The sequence below is a fragment of the Vidua macroura genome, chromosome Z (genome assembly GCF_024509145.1).
Source record: "Vidua macroura isolate BioBank_ID:100142 chromosome Z, ASM2450914v1, whole genome shotgun sequence".
NCBI lineage: Eukaryota > Metazoa > Chordata > Aves > Passeriformes > Viduidae > Vidua > Vidua macroura.
In genome coordinates, this window is record NC_071611.1 from 22,381,567 (window position 1) to 22,408,243 (window position 26,677).

At 36.8% G+C, this 26,677-nt stretch overlaps 1 protein-coding gene across 2 annotated transcripts in view; it reads right to left on the minus strand.

Annotated features, from left to right (window-relative positions):
- UHRF2 (ubiquitin like with PHD and ring finger domains 2) overlaps window positions 1-26,677 on the minus strand; it is an 83,325-nt gene that overhangs the window by 35,205 nt on the left and 21,443 nt on the right. For both annotated transcript variants that reach the window (XM_054002708.1, XM_054002707.1), the window contains exon 4: window positions 17,777-17,995. In XM_054002708.1, coding sequence (XP_053858683.1) covers window positions 17,777-17,995 — 219 coding nt within the window. The remainder of the gene's footprint in view (window positions 1-17,776; window positions 17,996-26,677) is intronic.

The window sequence follows — 26,677 nt, forward strand, 5'->3', positions numbered from 1 at the left end:
GCACTCCCGTTTCCTTCCTCCTTAGGATGATACTGTGCTCTCTTCAACTGCCTGTTCTCTAACCACTTTCAAGTTACTGTCTGATCTAGAAGTAAGTAGGAATTTTCAGTATAATAAAATACTAATGCATATCTGTAAGAACCTACAAGAGGTGACTGGAAAACACATTTGAAGAAAGCCAGCCAGGTGGCAGATTCCAATAAAAAGATCTAGTCTGCAAAATTATATAGACAGCTAGGGGAACAAAATATTAGATTCATATTCAATAAGGATAATTGCAACAAGAGAACATCTCCAGAAACATCAGGCTTCTGTCTGGAATCTGTGGTTCTCTGCCCTACCTCTTGGCCGGTTCTCACCACTTCCTTTGTGCTGACTACCAGTTCTTGAACTCTGACACATGATAGCCTAACTAAGGCAGAAAAAAACTAAGCCAGGGAAAAACCACAGGTGACAAATCACTTTTTCATGGCCCTGAACATTGCAGTATTTAGGTCTCCAGGGAACTGGTGTTGAGAGGACTCGGTTGGTGTCTTGATTGACTCTAATTGCCTTTTAAGTGTATTAACAGCTGTTTACTTCGGCACTTGTATTTATTTTGACCTTTTGCTTTCCCAGCAATTTTTGAAGGAAAAATATTCCCCATTGTTGGTTGCATGCATAAACAGTAAATGCTAGCAATTTTCAAATATTTAGGCTATTTGAACAGAATATGCAAATGCTGCATCAGTGCAAATACATTCATCAGAAAAAGAACTGTTAGATTTCCTGATCAGAAAAATAATGTATTTAGAATTAACTACATTTGCACCCTAAGGGAATAGTACTTTAAAGCAGTTCTGGCCATTGTAACACCTCAGGTTTAGCTTGCAAAGACATTTTGATTTATCCAGAATTCTGAGCAATGCACAATCACAAAGGCACAATACATTCAAATACAGAAATGACAAGATGTAAACAATCTTTGGCAGGAAAACTGAATCAACAAACTCTTAAAAACACCAATATTTCCCAGGTTATTTTGTGGACTTTGGAGAGCCTTTTATTGACTGTCCTATATTTCTTGATTTTCCTAGATTATTTAAAGTGAAAAACAAAACAAAATACACCTGTTGATATTCTTTAATGCCATAAATCTATGTTAGAACTTTTCTTACTTATAACACTGCTTGACTGCCTAGCCAATGTTATTCCTCTAGGACTTATTTCTAACAGAACCCAAAGTTGTGAATCTAATTTAAAACAAAAATACAGAATTATGACTTCTTTCACATAGTTAAGGGAAATTTTATACTTAATGACTGATATTCTCAAATTCTAGTAATTTCAGACAAATTTAAGCATATTTTACACTGATTTTTGCATCCTGCAATTCTTAAATATGTGTGTAGTCTATAACCACTATCCCTAGTATGAGCAAAACCGTCTCCTCTCCTCTCCTCTCCTCTCCTCTCCTCTCCTCTCCGGCTTAGAGCTATTTAACTTACCTTTCCCCCCACCCCTGCATTTTCCCCAGAAAACTAAAAAGCAGCTGTTAAAAAAATAGCTTTTCATTATCTGTATTCTCTGCATCCAGTCTATGGTGAAGAAGGAGGGTGATAAAACACCATACACCTTTACTCAGAAATCTAGACACTTGCTATTTATGTCTTTCAGAAACAAGCCAAACTTGAGTTCAGTAGAATATTAATTAGGAGCAAATTCCACTGGTGCCAATTTGAACTATAAAATTACTTATAACTGCAATGTTAGCACATTGTTTCCTTAAAAGATACCATGAAAAGATTTATAAGTTGTTTCAATTATGTAAGTGCTCCAAACAGTAAACAGCAATTTTTTGCCAAGTATGCAGAACATACACTTTTATCATCAACTTTATTACAAAGTATCATCTCAAAAAATGTTATTTTCACCTCAAAGTGTTGAAGTGCAACATACTTTTTTAGTATCCTCTAATTATCCTCTAAGTATCCTCGAATTAATACTGTTAAACAAAGAACTCTTGAAATAAATTTTTTAAAAAATTAATACACCTGCATGGCAGTTTTTTCTCTCATAGCACTGCAATCCCACTGGCTAGTAATACTATTCTTATATCTAGGCAGTACTTATTAAACAGATGGAATTCATCGTTTCCCCATCACATACACTAGATAATGGTAGACATTCCTTCTCTTTTTGCCCTATATTTTTCCTTTGAGATAAGGACACTTAGAAAGCAACTTTCAGGCTAAGTTTTTCCTCAAGTCTATTCAGTATTTGAACCAGAGAAAATGTTTTATTTTCTGCTATGAGTTACATAAGAAGTAAGCAAATACTATTAAATAACATTACAAAGCTGGTATGTTCCAACAAATGTCATGGCTGCATATCTGGAACTACAGAGGAAGATCAATTAACATTGTGAAAATGATGGCTAATATTAAATGGTTAAGCCTTACCAAAGCTAAAAAAATCTGCTCAGCTATTTGCTCATAAAAGAATAATTTCTCTGCCACAGTACACATTCAGTGCTTTAGTAATGATCATGTGATTTTAAAATGATGGCTATCTAACAAAATTGTGGCTATATTATGCTGTCAAATGTATAACCTTTCTTCATTTCTTCACCCTACCATACCAAAAATGAGATTATGCAATATGCATAGTAAACAGGATGTTTGTATTTCAAGCAAGAACTCGAAATCTTCTGAAAGAATTAAATCCCAAAACAAAGCCAGATTTTTCAACACAGCAGAATTCCTAATGCAAGCCTTCCTTTAAGATAGGTTAGCCAAACCAGAGAGAAACCTTCAGCTGAACCTTCTTTTATCTGCACTTTCCCCATACATATTTCCTTTTTTTTTTAACCTTCAGGTAGTAAAACACTTTAGATATTCAAAATCACAGTTGATATTCAAAATCACAGTTTAAATGTCCACAGATATGTGGGCATTATCCTGGATATTTCAAAGGTCAGCTTCACAGAAAATAAAAGCTGCTGGACAATTACCACATTTAGAGAACTTTATCACTTCATACAATCTGAGAGATTCAGTGACAATTGTCAGATCTCTGTCTGGGTTTATTCTTTATTTCTGGGTTTTTCACTTTACCACACTGAAATGCAAAGTATAGTATTTTAACAAACACTAAAGTCAAAATACAATGCTGAATAAAAATGGGGAGAAAAACTACTAGAAAAATACACACAGAGTTCATATTCATACTGAGAATAATAATGAAAAGTATCTAATGATGATTTATATTTAAGCCCCCTAAGAGCAAAACCTTATTCACACTGTCATGCTTACCACAAACAACTAATTCACTAAATCAGTCTCTATGGCTAATGTCAAAAGGTACTGTCCAGGTCAGTAGAGAAACAGCCATGATCAGAATAAAACCTAACAGAATATAATGCTGGCTATGCTTTCCAAATACACAGATTCTCTTAACAATATACAAATCAAAACAAAACCAGATTTACTACCATTTTCTGTATCTATCTTTTCATATGCAACACTCTGTTTACATGCCTTACATTAATCAGCCTTTTTTCTGCTGTTCTAAAGTTTTCAGACAGTGACTCTTTCTGTTCTGCATCAACAAACCATAGTTAAACAACTTCTTAAAAAACACACAATCTTTCAATATTACCATTCAAAATGCTTATTAGAACCTTTAATATCATCTGCTTAGAAGCAGTTGACTGCAGATTTTATTTTAAACAAGCTTGTTCCAAAGGTGACTTTAAAATCTTCCCACATTTAGACAGCATATTACATTGATAATCTCACCAAATTCTGCAAGGTTTTACTGAATTACACAAAGGTTCTTTTGTTTTTTTATTGCACACAAGCAAAAAAGCAGAGAGTATTCACAAGACTGTTTTCAGAATATTCCACACACATTTGTTTAATCATTAAAATAAAAATGCACAGTTACAAAATGGAACAGTATTAGCTCTGCTTTTAATTCAACTTTTCATTTATTACACAAGCATTGTAAAGATAAAGACATGTGGCTACTTCCACACTATGCAAAGATTTTATTACTCTCTTTCTATAACACTAGTATTTAAACAAACGCCAAAAAAATGAAATTAACATTTTCTAGGCTATGTTGAGGACCATATTCTAATATGAATCTTTAATGCCTTTGAAAACAAAACACACATACTCCCAAACTTACAAATTCATACTGTGGACACACATACAAGTCAGGCAGGATATCACGTTTTTTAATGTCAGCAGGAGATGAGGTGCTTGATGCATGTATAAAGCAATGTATTATAGCTCATGATGCCAGATTCTGAAAGCAGAGACTTGGACACAGAGACTCTCCTCTTCTCCTTAGCTGGGGAGCTGTAAGCAGGTGGACATTAGAGTACCTGGGGAAAGAACCGGCCTGAGAAAGCCAGCAACAATGTCAGAGGCTCACAACTCTGCGCACATCCCTGCTCCATGACACAGACCACACCAAGGAGCGAAGCCCGTGGAGGGTCCTGATCCCGCCCCAAACCCGGCCCTGTCCATGGTGCTGCAGGAACGCCCCTGATGGGGAGAGGAATCCACTGCCACCATCCCAGCTGCTCCCTTCCTGTAGTCACGACTAAGTCTGGCACTATCACAAATGCTCAGTAGGCATTGACAGCTTCCAAATCCAAGTTTAAACACACAGATGTTAACACCCGAATGTCCATGAAGAACCAGGTAAAAAAGCAGGTCATTACCTTTATTATGACACATAAAGGTAATACACCAAAGGCTTCATATGTGAAAAACAGAGACGCAAGAGTTGTGCTTGGCCTCACAGGGCATATCTAACCTCAATTGACTTTGTGTGTTTGCAGACTGAACTGCAGGGCACAGAAACAATGCTAAGGGTCTGTTCAAGACATCATTCCAAGGGTGTGGGCTACTCAACAAGTTCCTTCATGCTAGGAAGAAGCAAAGATACAAACAGGTGATTCTTACTATAACAGGTTAAACACTCCCATCCAGATTTTAAATTATATTGTAATTCAGTGAGTAGATGCAGCACACACTCATCATGAGCTAAGATAAAGTTACAGGAGACCAATCTGTGAACCCTGCCAGACTGAGTAAGAACCTCAACTCAAAAACAAAGGCATGAGAGGAAGCACCTCCCATCATAACAAACTCACAGAGATACTGTCAGGATGAGAAGACCTTCCAAAAACCAAAGAATAGAAAAGAAAGACTCCTGAAAGCACAGAAACACGTTAAGCATTCTGGAAAAAGCAAACAAACAAAATACAAAGCAAAACCCAAACCCAACTAACCAACAAACCACATACACCAAAAACCCGAACTCCTCAAATATCCCCAAAACCTAAGTGAATAAATCAACAACAACAAACCCTAAAATGCAAGGTGCTTTAAACCAATCAACCAACCAAAATCAAACCAAACCAACCAATCACAGAAAAAAAAAAAAAAAAAAAAAAAAAAAAAAAAAAAAAAAAAAAAAGCCGTGAAAAACTTCTGAAGGTATCCACCTTCAGAAATCATAAAAGAATACAATAGCACAGAATCAAGGAATCACAAAGACATTTCCAAAGAATGGCCATATCAAACCAAAAGCAAGGAGAACTGCTTGCAAAGGAGAAACCTACATTTCTAGCCTAGAAAGTTTGTAATGAATTTATTATCATGGCTTGAATGGATACGACAGCATTACTGTAATGAAAAAGCTTGGAATCCAGAGATTCTCCTGCTCAAAACATGATTTATCTATTTCATTAAGAAATCCGAAAAGCCAGAAAATCCTAGAGAGAAAAAGAGGTCCAAACTAATTTGACATTTAGTGGGCAGCTGCTTATTTTGAAATGTCTTCATTCCTTATACTGCCCAACTCTCTTCAGAAAAATCACAGCAAATGCTTCCACCATGATTTCTAATTTCATTAGTGCATTATATTAAATCCTCCACTTAAGTGTCCAATAGCCAATACATAATAGTAAAAGGTCTTTTGTGTTTGTCTGAAACCTCTGACAATCTTGTAATTATAAATTTTTATGTTGATAAATCCAAATGCCCATAGACTTACGCAGGTTTAACTGTTGGAGAGATTCCCCAACAAATAAGTGAGAAAAGCACACTTTTGTGCCTCCCTGAAACACCTATACACCAATGCATGGGCAATGAACAAAGGGGATTACAGAGGTCTGTGTAATTAATGCAGCTCCATGATAACACTGGGATCATGGAGACATGGTGGGATAGCTCACATGACTGGAATGCTGTGATAGTCAGTAAGGGCTCTTCAGGAAGAAGAGGCTAGGAAGACTAAAAGCAGCTCTCCCTTATATGAGAGCAGACGAGGAACCAGTCAAGAGCTTACAGGTCACAGTTAGCAGACAGAACATTAGCGAGGCTGTAATGGGTGCCTGTTGTAGAGTGTAAATATATGAATACTCCTTCAGACAACTGGAAAACCTTTAATGTTTACAGGCCCTGTTCTCACAGGGAACTTGAAACACCATGGTGTCTGCTGGAAGGTCAACAAAGCAGAACACAAACAATATAGGGAATTTCTGGAGTGCAGTGGTAGCAACTTCCTGATTATGGAGAAGCAAATTGCTAGACTGATACATACAAACTGTGAAGAACTTGTCATGGGACATTAAAGTTTGTCTGCAATGATGATGAGATGATGGAGCTCAGAATCTTGGAGGAAGTATAAAGTACAAGACAACCCTGGATTTCAGGACAGGAGAATGTAATCTCTGAAGAGATCTACTTGGAAAAAACCTACAAGATACCCTCTTGAGATGAACCCAGTAAAGCTAGGTGATATTTAAGCATCATCCCAAACTCAGAAATGGTCTATCACCATATGTAGGACATCAAAGGCAACAGGATGTCGGCAGAAATTAAAAAAGAGCTTAGATATAAAAAGGAAATCTGTAAGAGGTGGAAGCTGGGATGGCTGATCTGGGACAGGAAGAGGTATCTTAGGCATCAGGTTGGGAAAGCCAAGGTTACTGTTACTGATTCGAATCTGGGGAGTAAAATTCTTTCACAGGAAAGGAAAACTATAGAAAATGAGGGACCACTGCTAAATATAGCAGGGCCGCTGATAACAACAAACACAGAAAAACTAAGGTACTCAGCACTTTCTTTGACTCAAGTATTTACTGCTAAGACCAGTGTTTAGGAATCTGAGGTCTACAAGAGTAGAAGGAAGGAATGGCTGAAGCAAGGAAGACTTAGCCTCAGTGGAAAATTAGGTTATGGAGCATTTACACAGGACATATAGAAGTCCATTGGCTCTAACAGGTCATACTTCGAGCTCTGAGGGAGCTGCCTGATATTTGGATGTGTGTATTCTTAGTCCTGTTACTGAAAGTGATTACACCTTCCTGTTAAATAGAAGAGAGCAAATATCACACCTATCTTCAAGAAAGAAGATTGATGACAGACTGATCAGCTTCAACTCAGCCCCTGGGAAAGTGAATATTAGTTGCCTCTGCCACCATTTAGAGTCGGACAGAAAGGAATTTCATCATGTTCAAAGAAAAATTCAAGTCTTGCACAGACGGAATACCAGTACCTGCCAAGTGTCTCCATGTGACTCGAGAGCAGCTTGGTAGAGATAGACCTTGAGGAACATAAAAAAACAAGTTGACCATAAACCAGTTATGTGCCCTTGCAAACCAAGAAGGTCCACAGCTTCTTGGACTACATTAAGAGCAGTATTGTCAGCAGGTAGAGGGAAAGCAAATGCCAATCATGACTCAGCACTACTTAGGCCAGGTGTAGGCTCCCCAGAGAACACAGACATGGGTTTACAGGAGTGGTTCCAGAAAAGGGATCCAAAAATTATCAATAGGCTTGATACAGAACATCCTTGATACAGGAGTGTTTAGTCTAGAGAACGGAAGGGTTATGTGAGGATGGCTCTTACCTATGTGTACAAACAGGGAGCCAGACTCCTCTAACTGGTCCTCTGTTAAGATAAGAGGTAAGAGATACAAATACATTAAAAATGCATTTTGTGTGGCAAGAGTGAATTTTCTTTTTACAGTGGATTGTTCAGAAAGCTTGTCAAGTAACCACCCATAACATTATTAAAACCCCAACTACACTTAGTCCTAGACAACTGATCCTGTTGAACAATATCAAGAGCTCCTTTCCATCCTTGAAGTTTCTCTTAAATGTATACATATGTTTAAACACCACTTCTTTTTTCTTTTTATTTTCATAATACTTTGCCCAATATTGTGCTCACCACTACTTCCCACCCACCCACCGCTTGCCTTTTTGCACGTAAATTTGTTTTCTTGTGTTCTTCCTATTCTGTTTGGACTTACTTTCCTCAGTAGGAAGAAATTAAACTTCAGAATACTTTTAAATATCACCCCTCTAAAAAGCAAGTCAAAAGACTCTGTGGTTCCAAGTCTGCATATTTATTAGAGAAAAGACACTTACAAATAATGAAGATATAGTTTATGTTCTGGAAAACCAAGCAAAACCCTCAAGATCCAAGTCAACCTTCAAACCTTCACCTTCAAAATATAATTTTACAGTTATGCTTAGGACACCCAAAACATTTGAAATTTTAACACTTTTCACTTTTGCTTTTTTTTCTGTTGTTGTTAAAGCAATTAATGTTTCAACACATAATTAACTGAAATGTTATGCTTTTAGATGCAATCCAAAGAATGAATTTTCTGCCCCTCTGCTGAAATTCACTACATTTTATGTATCTCTCTTTTGTCCATTTAGATGAGAGGGTGTGTGTTTAGAGCTGAGTGAAATAGTAGATGAGTGGAATATTCTTGATGCAGTCTAATTAGTGCTTAGTAAAGGAGAGTAAATGCATTTTTCCCCAGTCTTCTACTTATTCTTCTTTTTATACAGCCCAAATACTGTTAATCTTCATTACACACTCATATTCACCTTGCTTCCTATCATGACCCACAGATCCCTCTTATCAGAGCTGCTTCCCAGTGAGTACTGCTTCAAGGGCTTGTGCCATCCCAGGTGGAAGAAAACTACATTTATCCATTTTGACTTTCTTGAGTCTTCTGCCACCCATTCCTCCTATGCTTGTTCAGGTCTCTCTGCTTGGCAATACTACCCCCCAAATTTCCATCAATTTACTGTGTCTGCAAACTTGGCAAGAGTCCACTGTATTGCCACGAGACACTGAACAGTACAGGTCCTCAGGATTCATCCCTGCAGTTCCTTGCCTGTCATCACTTCCCAAATAGCATGCAACCACTACCCTCTGAGTTCAATCATTCAATGTTTTCTTTTTTTAAACCCACCTGGCTGTCCATCCTCCCAGTTTACTACAGGAATCACCAGACTGGGATAGGATAATGGGACACTTGCACATTGATTAAATTACAACTTTTGCTCTATCCTTGCTGTTGGGGATTAGGTTTCTCTCTGTTCCATTTTACTTAGGGAATTTTTTCTCTGTAAGTTGCTAGGAAACACTAACAACTGTGTACTTAAACAAAAGAAGTGGGCAAGCTCAGGGGAGGAGGGCACCTGGTTGCACTTCTCTTATCTGGGAGTTTTTCTCTGAGGGGCAGAGATACCTCGAGAATTGGGCTGACAAAAGATGGAGCTGGGGCAGCTGAGTTCACTCTCTCTCTCAGCTTCAGAGGAGGACAGTCAGAGCCACCACTTAGGGAAGGGAATTCACTGCTACTGCTGGAGCCCAGCCCAGTGCTGCTTCTTCTGCCATGGGGTGAGCCTCTACTCATGAGAGCAGCCACTGAACTGAGACCTTATTATCACCTGCCTCACTAAGAAAGGCGCCTATCGCCGTCTGCCCCTCACTAAAAGAGGGACCTGGCCACCGCTGTCCTGCTCCCACCTCTTCTTCAGCACTGCTCTGAGCTTTCGCTGCACTGTAGCCCCTCACCCTCTGCCTGCCGAGATGTCCTGCTCATCAGAAGCTTGCTGCTTCTGAGAGTCCTGCTGGGGCACGGGGATCGGCTGCCCCAGGGCTTTGTGAAGCAAAGCCTCTCTGCCATCCCTTCCCATCTGGGCCGAGCCGCCATTACTGCATGCTGCCCGAGCTCGCACCACAGCGCCCCCTGCAGCTGCGGGGAATCACCGCACCTGCCCTGCCCGCCGGGAGCCAGCAGCGCCCCTGCTGGCTGCAACTGGAACTGCACGAACAGGGAAGGTGCCTGCGGCCGCGAGAGGCTGGGACCGGGTTTGTGCTGTGTTTGGTGTCAGTGCCGCAGCTGTTATTGGTTTGCTTTATCATCCATATTAGTAAAGTACTGTTATTCCTATTCCCATATCTTTGCCTGACAGCTCCTTAATTTCAAAATTATAATAATTCAGAAGGAGGGGGTTTATATTTTCCATTCCAAAGGAGGCTCCTGCCTTCCTTAGCAGACACCTGTCTTTCAAACCAAGACACTTGGCCACAGAGAAAATTTTATCACAGAAGGCAGAAGACCTTGTAAGGCACAATTTGCTCTTAGAAAAAAAATTCACCCTGGCTATTCCTAATCATCACCATTTCACCAGCACTTCACAAAAACTGTCGCCTTCTTCCCAAATACTGAAATAAGGCTGACTGGCCCTCTTTTAAAACGGATGCAAGATTTGCCTTTCCCCACTTGTCAGGGACAAAAGTCAAAGTGGTATTATTAAAAGTCAAATGTCTGTTGACATAAGCTGTGCATTTAACCAGGTTTTGATCCACAGGATTTACTCACTCCTTGGGATGATTTGCCCTCCAAAGTCTTACCCTTTTCACCAGCAGGACTAAAAAGATCTTAAATAATTTGGTCACTCTTTGGCTTTCTCTGTAAGGCAGACTGGTTTGCCACTAAAAATCTGGAATTTCAAAAAACAGTATATTCAAAAAACAGTCCAAAAGACTTAACACAAATTACAAGCATCTAGTCTACTTCTCTCAATTTTGGGAAACCAACCTGAAACAATCAGTTTCCCCATATTGCTACTTAAGATCAGGAAATATGCAGGGAAACGACACAAAGGACAAATCAGTTACTTTTTATCCTCTCTTATTAAAATATGCAAATAAAATATTTGTTCCATATCAGAAAATAATTAGGGACAAGCAAATCTTAAAACAGTAATCCTTCAAATCCCTTCTATTCAGGGGAACCTCCTGAAGATCTGTCTTTTTTAACATAGAACAATGAAGCATGCAGGTAAAGAGTGTGAAGGGATAGCTATGATCTGTGTAGAACATGTCCATCACAACTATTCAGTGAGTGTTTGTAAAATAGAAACTTCCGTCCAAAGGGAAAGGAGAAAGAAACAAGAAAAGGATATCTATAATAAGTCAGCCAAATACTTCTCAAAATGTACTCTTTCATAGAATCATAGAATGGTTGGGTTGAAAGGGACCTTAAAGAACATCTAGTTCCAATCCCTGGCCAGGGATACTTTTCACTTGGACAGGCTGCTCAGAGCTCCACCCAACCTGGCTTTGAACACTAACAAGGATGGGGCATCCACATGTTCCCTGGGCAACCTGTTCCTATGCCTCACCACTGTCGTACTACAAAATTTCTTCCCAATATCTACTCTAAAACGAATCTTTCAATTTGAAGGCATTACCCCTTGTTCTGTCACTACATGCTCTTGTAAAAAGTCTCTCTGGCTTTTTTGAAGGCTCCCTTCAGGTAGGGTAAGGCTGTAATTAGGTCACCCCAAGGCCTTCTCTTCTCCAGGTGGAACAATTCCACTTCTCCCAGCCTTTCCTAATAGAAGAGGTGTTCCATTCCCCTCAACTATCTTGGTGGCCTCCTCTGGACTTGCTCCAATTGGTCCATGTCCTTTCTGTCCCCTGCCAGGAACCAGGATGCAGCACTGCAGGTGGAGTCTCACTCACCATAGCAGAGGGCCAGAATCCCCACCCTGGCCCTGCTGGGGGTCCAATTCTTTGGATGCAGCCCAGGACACGTTTGGCTTTCTGGGCTGTGAGTGCCCGTGGCTGGGTCACGTCCAGCCTCTCATTCACCAGCACCCCAAGTCCTTTTCAGCAGGGCTGAGATCCATGAGTTCATCCCTAGCCTGTATCAATACCAAGGGTTTAATGCCATAGTTGCTGAATCAAGGAACTGTATCTCGTAAAGATCATGCAAAGAGGAGATGTACTACACTGAATGGTTACAGGATTCACTCTGCTCGTGCTCTCTTCATGAGTTATTCTTAGTCAGATACTGTTCTTCTGTTTCACATTTGACAGAAACAACACATCCTGAATAACAACATTTCTCTAGAACCCAGGATATCCCAATATCTCCGAGGAGACTTGTCCTGTACACCTGAATCATTAACAAAAGGCAGTTCACAATAGTCAGAACTCTTTAATATTATTCTGTCCTTAGGTAAATTGAATCTTTTAATTTTTGACTTTTCCTCAAAACTGAAACCACAGCTGAAGAAAGGTTAAAAACCAAATCTGGAATTTAAAAGTGAACAGTTTAATGTGCAGTAAACTTCACTTCTAAGTTCAAGCAGAGAATTACACTCGCACACCACTTCAGCTAACATGATTTCCTTTGTCCAACAAGGTAATTAAGTAGTATGCAAAACATTCTGGTGGTCAAGAGTAATTTCTGTTATGAGTTGTGAGATTATCCCCTAAGGCTGTGTATCACAAAAAGTGCAATCTCTAGCTGTAGACACTAGGAAAAGCAGTACAAAGAAATGATTAAAAAATTCTAGGCATCACCTCCACAGATTCATCATCAAAAATCTCAGCAAGCTTCTTGGCCACTCAGAATCTATCTTGATTTGAAACAGTCCTGTTGATTCAAGTGGAGTTCTCTTCTTCAAAGGTGGTGACCAGCTCCATTGAGGTCACAAGAAGAGGAAAGTGAGAGATATAAATTCACCTTTTTACTAGTTTTGCTGCCTAGAAGAAATATGCCACTTTTACATCTGTGCAAAAAAGCTGCAGGTAAGGTCTTCAGCAATTAAAATTTTTATTGCTAGGATACCTGCTGATACAGCATGAAAGTTATTTGAGAAAATGGGTCCAAGTAAATACTGTTATTATTTCACACAGCATCAAAACATCCTCCCAGATAAACCAGCACCATTCAAAGACACTACAATAAAACAAATAAACCAGGATGTTACTTTGGGTAGAAAATTTTACAGGCATTAGTGAGACATAAACAACATTGATGAAAATTCCAGACCTAAACAAGAAGCACTATGAGAATTGTACTATTGGGCATCTACCAAATCATGACGACTCTGATATGATGATTATCACAATATATACTGAGAGTAATAGGAAGTATGGTACGTTATTTTCCAAAGTGTCAAAACAAGATATAAGTAACAATAACTTTCTTTTTAACTAGATAGAAATTGACAGAGGCACAAGAATTCTTGAAATTATAAACAAAAAAAACCCATGCACATCTTGTTCACTCACTATTATAGAATACTCACTATTATCTAAAGTGTTTAATTTCTGTGCTTTTGCAAAGCTGTAAAAACAAATATAAGTATGATTTTTTAAAAAATCAGAAGTTAAACATAAACGGAAAATCTTGTCCAAAAGAAGTAAAGGAAGAAGTTAAAAGTAAAATCTGTCCAGGTAGCATAAAGATAATTTTAAAATATATTGCATTCTGAGAGCTAGATATTAATAAAATGAGTAGTAAGATGATAAATATGAATGCATGCCATTAAAAAAATAAAGGAAGACAAACAGCAGATCTGGCATGTTACAAGAAAAATACAATAAAATATTTAAAAGTTAAAAAAAAGTAATCTGCAAAAAAATTCCTTTATGGGAGTGGGAATGCTCATTCAAAAACCTGCAGAACTAAAGATGACAAATAAGAACATGAAAATTTAGGACCATTCTATTACATTCCTTTACAGCTGCATAGGTGAAGACATGAAATTCATTAAACTTTCACTCATCTAAAGAAGAAAATTATGTTCACTCTCTATAATTTAAATCTACATTCTTACACACCTCTAAAGGCTTAAGCAAAAAAGTCTTCGTATTGACAGAGTCCTTGCTAAACTCAGACCTTCAAGGGTTCACTGAGGAAAACGAAGATCTAATTCGGTCTCTATCTTCAATTCTAGGAAGGAGCGAATGTAGAGCATCATTTGATCTACTCTGGTTTGATGTGGTATGGTGAATTTGAATATATCTGCTCGCTCCAAGGTTAAATTGTGAACAGTCAGCCTCAAAGGCAACATGTTATATTATTCTGGAATACAAACAACTGTTATGGTTCGGAAATAAAACAGTGTCCCCAAAGAGAAAAACAGAGGATATCTAAAACCAGAGATGGAGCACCTTGCTAGTTAAAATAAATTTAGAAGTACCACAGATACTCCAAAATAAGAAACATTCAGAGATGCTGAACTGCAAGCATGCACATACAGTCATGAGAAACCTTAAGTCCTATTCTGTGGCCAAAGCACTGCTATTTCCCTAATATTTGCATCTGAGACACAGAAAATCCTGTTCTATATGTTTTAGACATCCTACAATTATAAATTTCAGCTGCAATGTGAATACTATAGAAATGAAAATTAATAATAAGTGGTCAATTACTCTGCATAATGATGTTTGCCTCCCCTATTCAGTCTCATCCTCCATTTGGTAATATTTACTATTTCATATGTATTTTCCAAAAGATGAGCTAATGATACAGACTGTATCCTGTACAGTTCCTGTACAGACTGTACAGGAATTTTCCTTTTGGTTATGACTAAGATATGAGTAACAGTAACACCAAACTCACACACATGTCAAAAGATGCACCAAAAAAAAAAAATATTCATCATATGTTCTACTGGCTTCAAAGTATGACCACTAAGAGCATATTCTTGTTATTTCCTGTGATTATGCCAACAGTTTCAGGAAATCTTTGTCAAAAGCACCAAGATCAATAAATCAAACCTTCAAATATGGCATACAAAATTGTTTTATACAAAGTCTCTTCTTTGATATAATACCACAAAGGAAAAAAGTCCAAGCAATTAATATATCCCATGCAACCCTAAGACCCCTGCCTCCCTTTACTGCCTGCTAAGGTTGTTCTTAAGTAGTACACGAAAATCTAATCATTAGCATACAATCAATTAATCATTAACAGACAATAATAAAAAAATCAAAATAAATTTCACCTTTATTTGACACAAATAGTTAATGCTAACATAATGTTAAGAACTCATAATCACATATTAATATTATAGACTAGAAATATATCAATTATATTATTCTAGATTAAAATAACAACTGCATTATAATTCTAAACTAAATTAATATATTTATAAATTATATATATTTATATATATAATAGATATATAAATAACTAAATTAATATATTTTATATATTATATATATATATTAAGTAACAATGAAATACTGTTTTTTAATTTGTAAATCAACTTGCCTGAAATTCAAAGCAATTACTTTTGCATGCTCCTTACACAAATTTATGAATACTAGATTTGTCCTGTTCATTTACTACTGAGAGGAATGAGTTGGGTTGGAATGAGTTGGTTGGACTTAAATTCATCACCTTAGAATTTATCCACTGTATTGTTTTCCTCCCAGCTCCTTTCAGAAGACAGTAAGTCTAAGTATCAGGGGGAACCCTATTGTACCAGCCACAGTACTGACAGTATTTGAATGTAGCATCTTCTAGTTTGAAGCTTAACTATCAGTTTATTTAGATATAGAAAAGACTACCCTACAGAGTTCCAAACAGAATTTTTCATTAGCCACCAGGTGCTTCCTTTTGCCAATATAAAACTGTCTTAAGTTGGAAATAGGGGTATTCTATTCCTATCTGTTAGAGGTGTGGCGGTTATCTTCTGTTAATTGGGCAGTTTTCTTTATACCTTCCACAACCAATCCTCCCTCCAGGCAGACATCTGCTGTTAATGGCCTATTGAATGTCACTGGATGACTGATAAAATTATATCATTGCATTGTGACATGCTCCACCCAGAGGGAGGAGCCAAGCATTCCTACCTGGATATAATCTGACATTTGGAACATCAGAGCAGCCTTTTCCACTAGATTCCCAAAGGAGCAGCTGTCCTCTCCACTGGATTTCCAGAGGAAGACCAGGCCCATCTACAATACCACTGGACCTTCAGAGGAAAACTCACCCTTCAGGATCACTGCTTCAACAGAACCACATCTGCCACTCCAAAAACACTGCAACCACAATTTAATGGCGCTTTAACTGCTACCAACGCCCAACAGGGTGTCAGGTCGTATTCTGACTCTGTCAGTAGTTTTTTTTTGGTTTGTACTACTACATTTGTATTTTTAGTTTTTCTAGTAAAGAACTGTTATTCCTATTCGCATATCTTTGCCTGAGAGCCTTTTAATTTCGAAATTATGATAATTTGGAGGGAGAGGGGTTTACATTTTCCATTTCAGGGGAGGCTCCTGCCTTCCTTAGCAGACACCTGTCTTGTCAAACCAAGGCAAAAATGTATTTTGATTATCCTATTTTTAACAGATGGGGAAAACTCTAAAAGAATCCACGTAGGTAATAATTTTAAAAAATGTTATCAACAGACATTTGAACTTCATGTAAACTGCTGTCTGGACAGTTCTATTTGTAGAAGGCCATGAAACCCATCCCTGACTCACCAAATGTCACTAGCACTAAATGCACTATAATGAAAATCTGCATCTCTCCATTGATATTGTGCTCCATTTCTTAATCTCTTCTCTCTTGCAACTTAATAATTCAAAATATCTTCTCATTTTTTTCTAGCTTTGTATTTCAAGTTTGGGGTTTTTTTGCTTTGCCTATGAAACAAGTCCATGTGCCTGCTCTACTTAATAAAAGATGACTATAATGCACTGAGAGTGTCTAGGAAACTACTATAATTCTAAAATTAAAACCCACCCCCAAAACAGACTTTCATTTACTTGCATGCTTAACTGAGCCAATATCTTTGCTATTTCCCCGTACTAGGTAAGTTTGCACTCTTACACAAAATACTGAATTAGACCAGATTCACAGAGATTTCTGTGTGTCTCTGCCAAGTAACCATGTCCCACACTAAGTCTTCCTACAGATACAACATCTTCTTTTCTTGTAAAGAAAACTACAAGGTATGCTAGTAGTCCAATTCATTTTCAGGAATACACTCCCAGAACAATGATAACACTCATGAGTAAATGTGGGACATGATAACATTAAATCACCCACTGGTCATCTGTTCATCCCTAAGAAGTCAACAACACAGCTTACTGACAGCAATAACTTAAGGATATCTCCAGAAAACACTATTCCTAAAGAACTGTACAGAAGTTTTAAAATGAAATAGTAAAACAAAGCGAAGATATTCAGGTAATCTCAGTCACAATGAAAACTTGACATCCCACAGCTCCACACTTTACTTAGACATTATAATACTACATAAATATTTTATTCTTTAAAAATTTATTTAGCCAGTTCACAGACTTATTCAAACTGTAAGAGATAACTCATACTCAATGAGACCTACAGGCTCCCAATTACCTAAAAAATTACTGGTACATGCTCTGATCAATCTGAATCACACATAATATATAAAAAACTTTATGGTTGCCTCTGGCAATCTCCTGAAAAATAAAAATTCTAACTTACAGTTAAGTCTACACATAGTAAAAAACATGCACTGTAACTTTTTAATTCACACAGCTGTGGAATCAAAGTATGATATTAAAATTAATCTAGTGGTGATTAGCAGATAAAAAAACTAAACCAAATACACTTCATATGATATGTAGAGATTTTCTGAGTTGGTCAAGCAAATCTTACCCCAGCAGAATTTTAGCATGAACCTCTTTGTTAGTCCTTGAGATTTCTCTCAAAGAGGTAATTTCTGCATCAAACCAAAATCCTCTTTCTTCTGGTGTCTCAACATTGTAGTTAACCATCACCACATCACCCACTTTTAGCTCACTCCACTTCAGAATGGTTCTTGCTCGGGGCCGAAGATTAACTGTGTCCATTTCTATTATGCCATTTTCTGGGTACCTTGAAAAGCAAAACCAACAACACCAATGATTATGACTACTGCCACAGTACAAAGAAAGTCACAGACAACTTTTTTTCAGAAGTAGAAGTTTTTAAATGTTCTTTGGGCATACAAAAACCATAAAATCAGACCTATTATCCTTTGTAAAATATAGCTTTCCTCTAGAGTAAGAATTTGTCTTCTCTCAGAAGAGAAAAACAGCCTCCATGAGTTTTTTTTAAAAATAATTCAGTAAATCTATGCACTTCTCAATAATTTAGTGGTATTTCACAGCCCTCTAACTAAAATCCCAATGCAGGAAGGACACCTTTTCACATTTGAGATGCTTTTCATTTCAACACTACAGTTTTCTTATATTCCTCTGAATAAGGCAACTATTATTTGATACTAGAGCCTGTATTTGCACATGTGCTGGAAAAATAGCAGAATATAGACAGGATCAAAATACTAATTGCAAAAAAAAAAAAAAGCTAGCCTGCAACAAAAAGTTAAAAGATGCTAAAGTGAAGTTCCTTTTTCATACTGTGTGTAGGCAGATAATCTCCTACCACTTAGCTAGTACTACATGAGTTCACAGAACAAATTTAACAGGGAAAATGGAATTAGTCTATTGCAAATAAACAGCTGCTATTAAAATTATTCACTATCCCTTCTTAACAAACAATGCTGAGGATGATGTATCTAAAGTCATATTTTCATCATGCAATTACTGGCACTTGAATAAGAGCACCCACAGTTAAATTAATATACCTTTATCAAACAGCATTGTTAAATATTAACAGCAAAATCCTACTCTTACTAATACAAGTATGGTTCTACCACTTTACAACATGCCTCCACCTATACTGAACAAGAATACTTCAAGGTCTTGGGAAAATTGTGCATTGCAACTTACTACAGGAAGCAGTAAGTAGAACTAAAACAACTGTCATTAACAGCATGAAACTGACATCCTATAGCCTGAAATCAGGATGCCTACTCCTGAACAGTTGACTGAAAGCCCACCAGTGAAACTGGACACATTTTAAACAAGTTGATCTTGCTTTGTTTTATGCATTGTATTAAATCTAACACACCAGTTTGCTACTACTGATGTGGGGTTCTGGGGGAACAGGGGAAATTTACTGATAGTTTTGTTTAAAGAAGCATGAACCACAATAGTTTAAGAATGGATGTACCTTCAGACAAACTAATGGCTAAGTAGAAGAACATACCTCTAACTACTTAAAAAGTTAACTACAAAGCTTGATTTTGCACCGACATTTTTAGATCCTAATTATAAAATTCTGCACAACAGAAGTTACATAATATAAAGACAGGTGCTTGCGATCAAGCCACTGTCAAAACAATAGCTTCATACAATGTAACTCTCCACATTTCCTAAGGTTTTTTTTGCCCATGTTGTTTCCAAATTCAGTGCATACTGAAAAGTTAACATTTGAGGTTTTGCCTTTATGCCATGCAACCTTCACCTAAAGAATTACCATATTGTTCTACTATATTAATTATTAATATTTTAACTGTTATGTCCACAAAACCCATGACTGATTCACCTACAGGTAATAAGACAAAGCAAAAAATCAGCTATAGAGATCATGCCTACTTTACTGAATGCCTAAATAACATCACATTATTGTACAACAGGCTACTGAAATCTTAAGACAGCTACGTTTGACCTACTAATCAGTTCCAAAGGTTTTACAGTAAATCTTTCCTAAGGGTTGCAGAAGACAGCAAGTAGAACATAGCAAATAAAGACTCAGTTTACTTGAACTCTGAAACCAAAAGAGTACCTAAACATCAGGAACCTAGAGAAGATAGATCAAAACACTATTTATGTATACAGTGAAATAATCAAGCAAGAAATACATATGGAATCATAAAAATAACAAACATTTTAGAAGTTCCCATGTCACTCTTCAAAAAAAAATTAAAATATTTGACTTACAAGAGTTGACATTCATAGAAACTTAACCTTGATCTGAAAAATCTATTCTGTTCTGAAAGCAAAATGTCTTCAGCTTCTGTTTTTCCTGGGGGAACTTTGGACAAGGTTTTTTCCCCAAAATTCAGATTAATATTATCTTTCTCACCTCTGTACAACTCAGAAGAGATCCTCCCTATTGTACTGATGAGGAATTTCAAAGACTGTCATCATTAACAATGTCTCCACCTTTGTTCTTGGAAGAAGTTCATGAAAAAACCCAAACAAAAAAATATTGCCTATCAGTTACCAAAAGACACCCCCAAATTCCCTTTTATAAACAGAAACTATTTTCCAAAGGAAGAAAAGGAAGGCTGACTTTCCACTGAGTGAATCTTCCTTCTAATCAGCTAGTCAGAAACACAAGGTAACAAACTTCAGAAAAAAAAAAGAGATTTCTTTTGCCACATTTTACCTTTCTTTTGCAAAGGGCTACATATATTGAATGTTTTTACTGCTGTACACATGAAGAAATGTTTTCATGATTGCTGATGAATGCTAGCAGCTATTCATATTAGTCCATACCCTTCGTATTAGTCCATAGCTGATACTTCAGGCAAAAGAGCAGAAGCAGTACTTGCCACAAGTTTTTGAGTTAGGCTAAAAATTGCAGTTAAACTCTGTATGTTAAGCTCAGTACCACTATTCATTATTATACTAATAAGTAAAGAGTACTTTCACAGTAAACTTGTGCTCTCAAATGTGTCTAATGCCACAATTTATTTAAATATGAAAAAAAAATCACACTCACATCAGAAAATTCTACTATCTCACATTCATTTTCCTGAAGTTTAACATGCCTTTTGTAAAAATCACATATTAATTTAAAATCTAATCTCTTAAGTATGCAAGAATAATATTTAAGCATAGATCACAAGATATGAATGTAGATAAACCAAAATATAAAGAGAATAAATATGGTATTTTAAATTCTTGCCATTCTAGGAAGCTTTAATAAAGGACTACTGTGAGACATGAACACAAGCTGAAAGTGTTTTCTCATTTATTGAGTTACTTTTAAAATCCTAAAATGGCACTCAAGAGAAAACAAACATGTTTGTTCACAGCAATGTTTTAATTAGATTAGCATAAATTTGTACAGTTGAAATGAAGATTGTATGGCACAAATAAACCTTTAAATTTAAAACAGCTGTGGAGAGTTTCTTGGTTTTCCACAGTTTTAGGACATTTGGCAACTAATACTGAAAAAAGGAGCTATACTAGCAAGCATAATCATAAGAATTTAATGAATATTGCCCATAGGATGTCTCTATTTACCTCTCATTTAATTCTTCCCTGTAGTATTTCTAACAGTAACATAGCAAGGACTTCTTGAGATTTCCTATCTTTGTAGATGGTCTCCATAGCAAAGAATTATTCATGAAGTAAAAATTCCAGTATTTCTTAGCTATGTCCAGATGGTTGGCTGTGGCTCCTAAAATGCTGAAATGCTAGGACACATAGTAGTTCCATGTCAGAATAAACCCAAGCCTCCTCAATTTATTTGAGGAGGCTTGCAACATACCCTCTAACACTTCCCAGCTGTTACTAGAACAACTAGAACTGGAAAAATAAAATTCTGGGAACAAAAGTAAAGACTTCCCCAACCACTCTCCATACTAAGTATGGTAAAGAATGTTAGTGCAGATACACAAATTTCAAAATTATTTTCCAAGACTAATAAAATGAAAGTATAATTTATTTTCTCAATCATAAAATTCAGAAATGAGTCATTCCAACCCCAGAATGAAGGAATAGAAGGACAAAAAACAAAAGAAAGGAATAAACTCTTGGAAGAGGCAAATGTGACTAAGAAGGTAGGACTGGATAAAAACTAGACTGCTACCACCCCACTCCCTTATAACCTGAGGAAATAATCAGCCCAGTTTTGCTGTACTGTTTGAGACAGCCAACAGAGTGTTTCAAAAAGCACTACACTGTAAGCCACAATTATGAATGGGGAAAAAAAAAATTTGGGGTAGTCAAGATGTGCACTTCCAAAAAAACAGTATGTCTGATAATTTGTTATTACAAGAAAAACAAGTAATATATTTCAAAGGACAGACTGGAAGGAATACTGAATATCAATAAAGATAAAAATCAGTCATATGGAACACAAACAAGATTTTGAGAACTTTACCTAACAACTAATAATTACAGAATTAAGCAGCTTAAACACTGAGAAACCGTATTAACAGCCTGAAGAGAACCATCTTAATTTCCTAATTACTTTAATTCTGAGTTTCCAGAAAAAGTAACTTCTAGTCTTACACGACTATGCTGTGTGGACAACATGGATACTCTGAAGGGAGACAATCTGGAAATAAGTGTAAGAAATAAAAAGAACATTCAAATTTTAATACAATAATTTTGTATTACAAGTTTAAGTAATATGAATATAGTGAAAAACAGGCTTACTTCCCTGGACAGCAGACAAGTCACACATTCTTTTGAAAAAGTTTTCCTCAGGAATGCAAGAACACTTACAGCTAATTCAAGATAAATGAATAAATGGTAAAATTCAATCTTATTGTCACTGATCACACCATTTTTCAGCCAAGAATCAGTTTTAAACAAAAAAAAAAAATTGTTTAATGGTTATTATTTTAGTTGCTCTTTCAAACACCTACTAGGACAGCAAAGCTTCCCTCCCTTAGCTCAAATCCTTTCTAAAGAGACATAAGAAATCCCTAGATTGTCTCCTCAAACTTCTTCCTATCCAGTTTGCAGAAGGTGCCTACAACCCTAGAAATCTAAGTCTTAAAATTAATGTCTGTTGTCAAAACCCTGATTACAATACATACAAATACTCTGACATTATAAAACATAGAATACGCAGTCAGAAACCCATTGCAAATGGGACAAATAACTTTACAAGGAACTAACTTCTTGAAATGAATAGCAGCAGTGTGTAGCTACTCCCATAAAATACTTTCAAGTAAGAATGATTCTGGTGGCATGCATTCTAGTGAGGATATACAGAAAAAAGACATCTGACATATCAACTCTTTGATTACGTTAGCATTGCCTAATAATCTATATGACATAAAAATTTTGAATGAGTAAACAAACTAATTACTGATACTAGGAACTGTAAAACAAAATTACATTGCTAGGAGAGGTGGTCCAAGTAGTGACTCAGACTAATTATAAAAAAGGTTTGTGACTGACATAAGGTCAGAAGAAACATGTGGTACCCTTAGGAACAGATTGCCCTAACATTCTACAATATAGCAGACAATATAGCTTTCATTCCTCTTCCTCTTCTGAAATTCTAAACTCTCCAACATATACAAAAGGATGTAAGTGCTATAAAAAAACTACAGTCTATAGCTCCCATCACTTTGTCATGTTTCTAGCCGTTAACTTCATGTCCTTCAAAAGGAATCCCTCTCCTTACTTCAGTGTCTTAAACTAGAGTCAGGAATCTGATAGTGTTTATCCTCCTGATTTGCACTTTTTCCTGTGTTTGATGTATATAAAGGAAAAAGTCCGGTAACTCAGCTAAACATTTACAAGAGTTAATTGAGAAGCACATAGCATGCAAATGAATGTATTTTGACATTTCTTAACAGAAGATAAAACAATTTCCATCATGCACTATCACTAATGCTGCACGAGGCAGCTACCTCTCAAAGAAGCAGGGAATCTTTCCTATATGAGGCCCCACTGGATATAGGATTAATGTATTTGAGTGATGAATGAAAAACCCAGTAATATTCACCTAGTAAACACTAGGTTTTAGATATATTAGGAAACAAGAGCACTTCATTTTACAGTCACATAACCACAAAATTCAATACAACTTCACTATCAGATGTACACAGCTGGAAAGCAAAGAAAGAAGTAGGAGCCACCTCATCTGAGAATGGCCCATAATGTCTTTTGGTCTCCAAAAATCAATTTATCAGTAGTGTCATCTATGTCAATCCTCAGATTAAATCCCAGCCTATTAACTGTATGTGAAAATTTCATATTAAAAACATTCAGAAAATGGACTCATTAAGCAAGTCTAATCTTCAAACTATTCCTTGAGAAAGTAATAGCAAGTTTAATACTATTATTCTCTTGACAATCTCTTCAGCTGTGGATTACAGTTTCAAGTAGAAAGTTGGTTTTTTTTGACCAGGCAGTACTTAGAACTTTTCTCATCATTGCCTCAGTATAGTCTGTGCTCTCCAGCTATAAGACTGCATCTTGCATATTGCTTTAACAGCCACTCTTTTGACCTCTGTGGCAACACAGCAAAATCCTAATCTTCTTAATATGTGTGTGTGTGTGTGTGTGTGTGTACATCTTTAAAATCTGAGGGCATTGCTCCACAGCTCACATTAAGCATGAAGTAAAGAAAAGCAATTAGTTCCCTAGAAGAAATAACTACAGCATGCTTTATGTGGCATATGACACAGATATTACCTCATGGTTTAAAATAAAATTCTCTGATTGTTATAAAACCTGAGGGGAATATCATCAGCCAGAACAATGGCCTTGTAAAAAGTTACCTACACTTGAGTCATACTTAATCTGTACTTGCATATAAGTTGTCATACTGAAATTTCTCATGCTGCAGAAAGATCCAGCCTCCCTGTGGCTTCTGCTGAGAGCCTTCTTAAATGGAAAGATTTTATTACAAATTACTGAAACAAGAAAAGAAAGGAAAAGACATTACTTGATTGTAATCTAAATACTTAGGGTTTACCCTAAGTCTTCCTGCTTCTTTGGGAAACTAATGATCAAGAAGCCAATACTTGCAGAACTAGAACTGTCTCCCTGCAACTAAGTACACTATAACAAGCGCTACACCAGTAACAAATATGAAATACAATAAGGTAAGAGGAAAGGGCAAATGCTGATATAACACAGCATTGTAGGCATGTCCTTATGGTGCCACTCTGCTACTGAAACATCCTGTTTATGATTTGAAAGTGATTCTTAAGCAAGCTGTGGTAGAGATCATCTACAGTTATCTCAGCTAACTTTAGGACCTCAGCATGTGTTGGTTTCCTCACAAGTCCTTTTAGATCAGCATTCAGCTTTCTTATGTTCAAGACAGGTTAATTTCTTCTATATTTGAAGTCAGTTGCTGGGAGCAAAAGAAAGAAATGTATGACAGTTTTGTATAAAATCTGATAGCACATCCTTGACTTTGAAGTGTTTAATACCCACAAATACAAGTTGTAATACCCAAAAATGCAAACATGAAATGGAAATACAGTGAAGAAAGTCTAAGGGGAGGAAGATACACTGACAAAAACAAGAACACACCTTCAAACTGCTGACACCAGGGAAAACCTGCATTCAGAAATTGAAAGCAGAAGATGGACTGTCATACAGAAGTTACATAGCCACAATGGGATGTCAAGAAATTTGATACTGCCTGAAGGTCAGCATTGGTAAAACTGGTATTTTGGTCTCTTGCTCACTGGTGAAATTAGGGCTCTCAAACAAGTATAAATCTTTGAACTGGAGTCACAATTCTTGATAAGTGCAATCTGAAACTGAGTTCTTTTCCACTCAATAACCCTAGGTTTTCTCTCTGCAGAAATATGTGGGCCTTATAACTACTGCACCAATTTATTAAAATATTAGACACATAGCTGGGGTATGGCATGGTGGTAGAAGAGGTGGGAGAAAACCACTACAGAAACAACTCACCAGTGCTATTATCTACAAGATCACAGAGGAATATGTAGTACCTCCTATCTGCAGCAGTCACAGCTGGTAGGAGAGCTCTGTTTAGTCAAAAGGTAGTTACCCCTCTGAGATTACTATAATTAATTCTTGCCCAGAAAGAGTAATTTCCCTTAACTATACTCTTTGCAAAAAGAGCTCTCTCGTTTTTTCCTTTCACATTCACTGTAACTACACTATTTAAACAAGAAACGGAAAAGAGAACAAATGAACACTGAACCCCTCTGAGGAAGAACACTTTTATGAAATTTAAAACTGCATATTAAAGTCTTTAGGTTTTGTACAGGACTTGTGATATGTAAATCTAGCAGCACCACTGCTAAAGCCAGCTTTCTCACTTAAGACAAGTTCTGCTTTACCTCTTAAGAAAAACTGCTATAGGAGAATATACTGATCTAGGGGGTAGAGCAGACTAATTAAATGCATTACAGGTGACCTATCCCTCAACTGTAACCTTTGTGGTGATTTTTTTTTTTTTTGAAACTGGAAGGACGTAACAGACAGAAAAGCATCAGTTATGATTTGAGAAGTTGTGCACTTGTGCCTGCCTCTGACACATAGTTCTTCCAAAGTATTAAAGTAATTTTGATGGCTTTACTGGCACCAGGCTTATATCTTTCATTTGTAAGTAATTTTTACTCTATTTCAGATAACGGAGAGTGTTTTTGTGTCATGTAAGAACACCTGTTGTAGGAAAGATGGAGCTGAAACTATGTCACCCATGAGAGCCACCATCTATCAGAGATAAAAAAGAGAAAAGTTTCTCCAAAACAACACCGCAAGGGCAGACTAGAAAATGCCAAGTACATATGGCAGCAAAATGCTTAATCCAAACCTGAAAAACAAAACAACCACACACAAGTAACTGTGCAGGGTATAGTACTCACAGTAAGATATGAAGCTTGAAGAACAGGAGTGAAGAGATAAATTAATATAGTTCTGTAGCAGAGAACAACTGTGTGTCAAAACACACCATGATCTTCCTACTTATCCACATCAAGCAAAG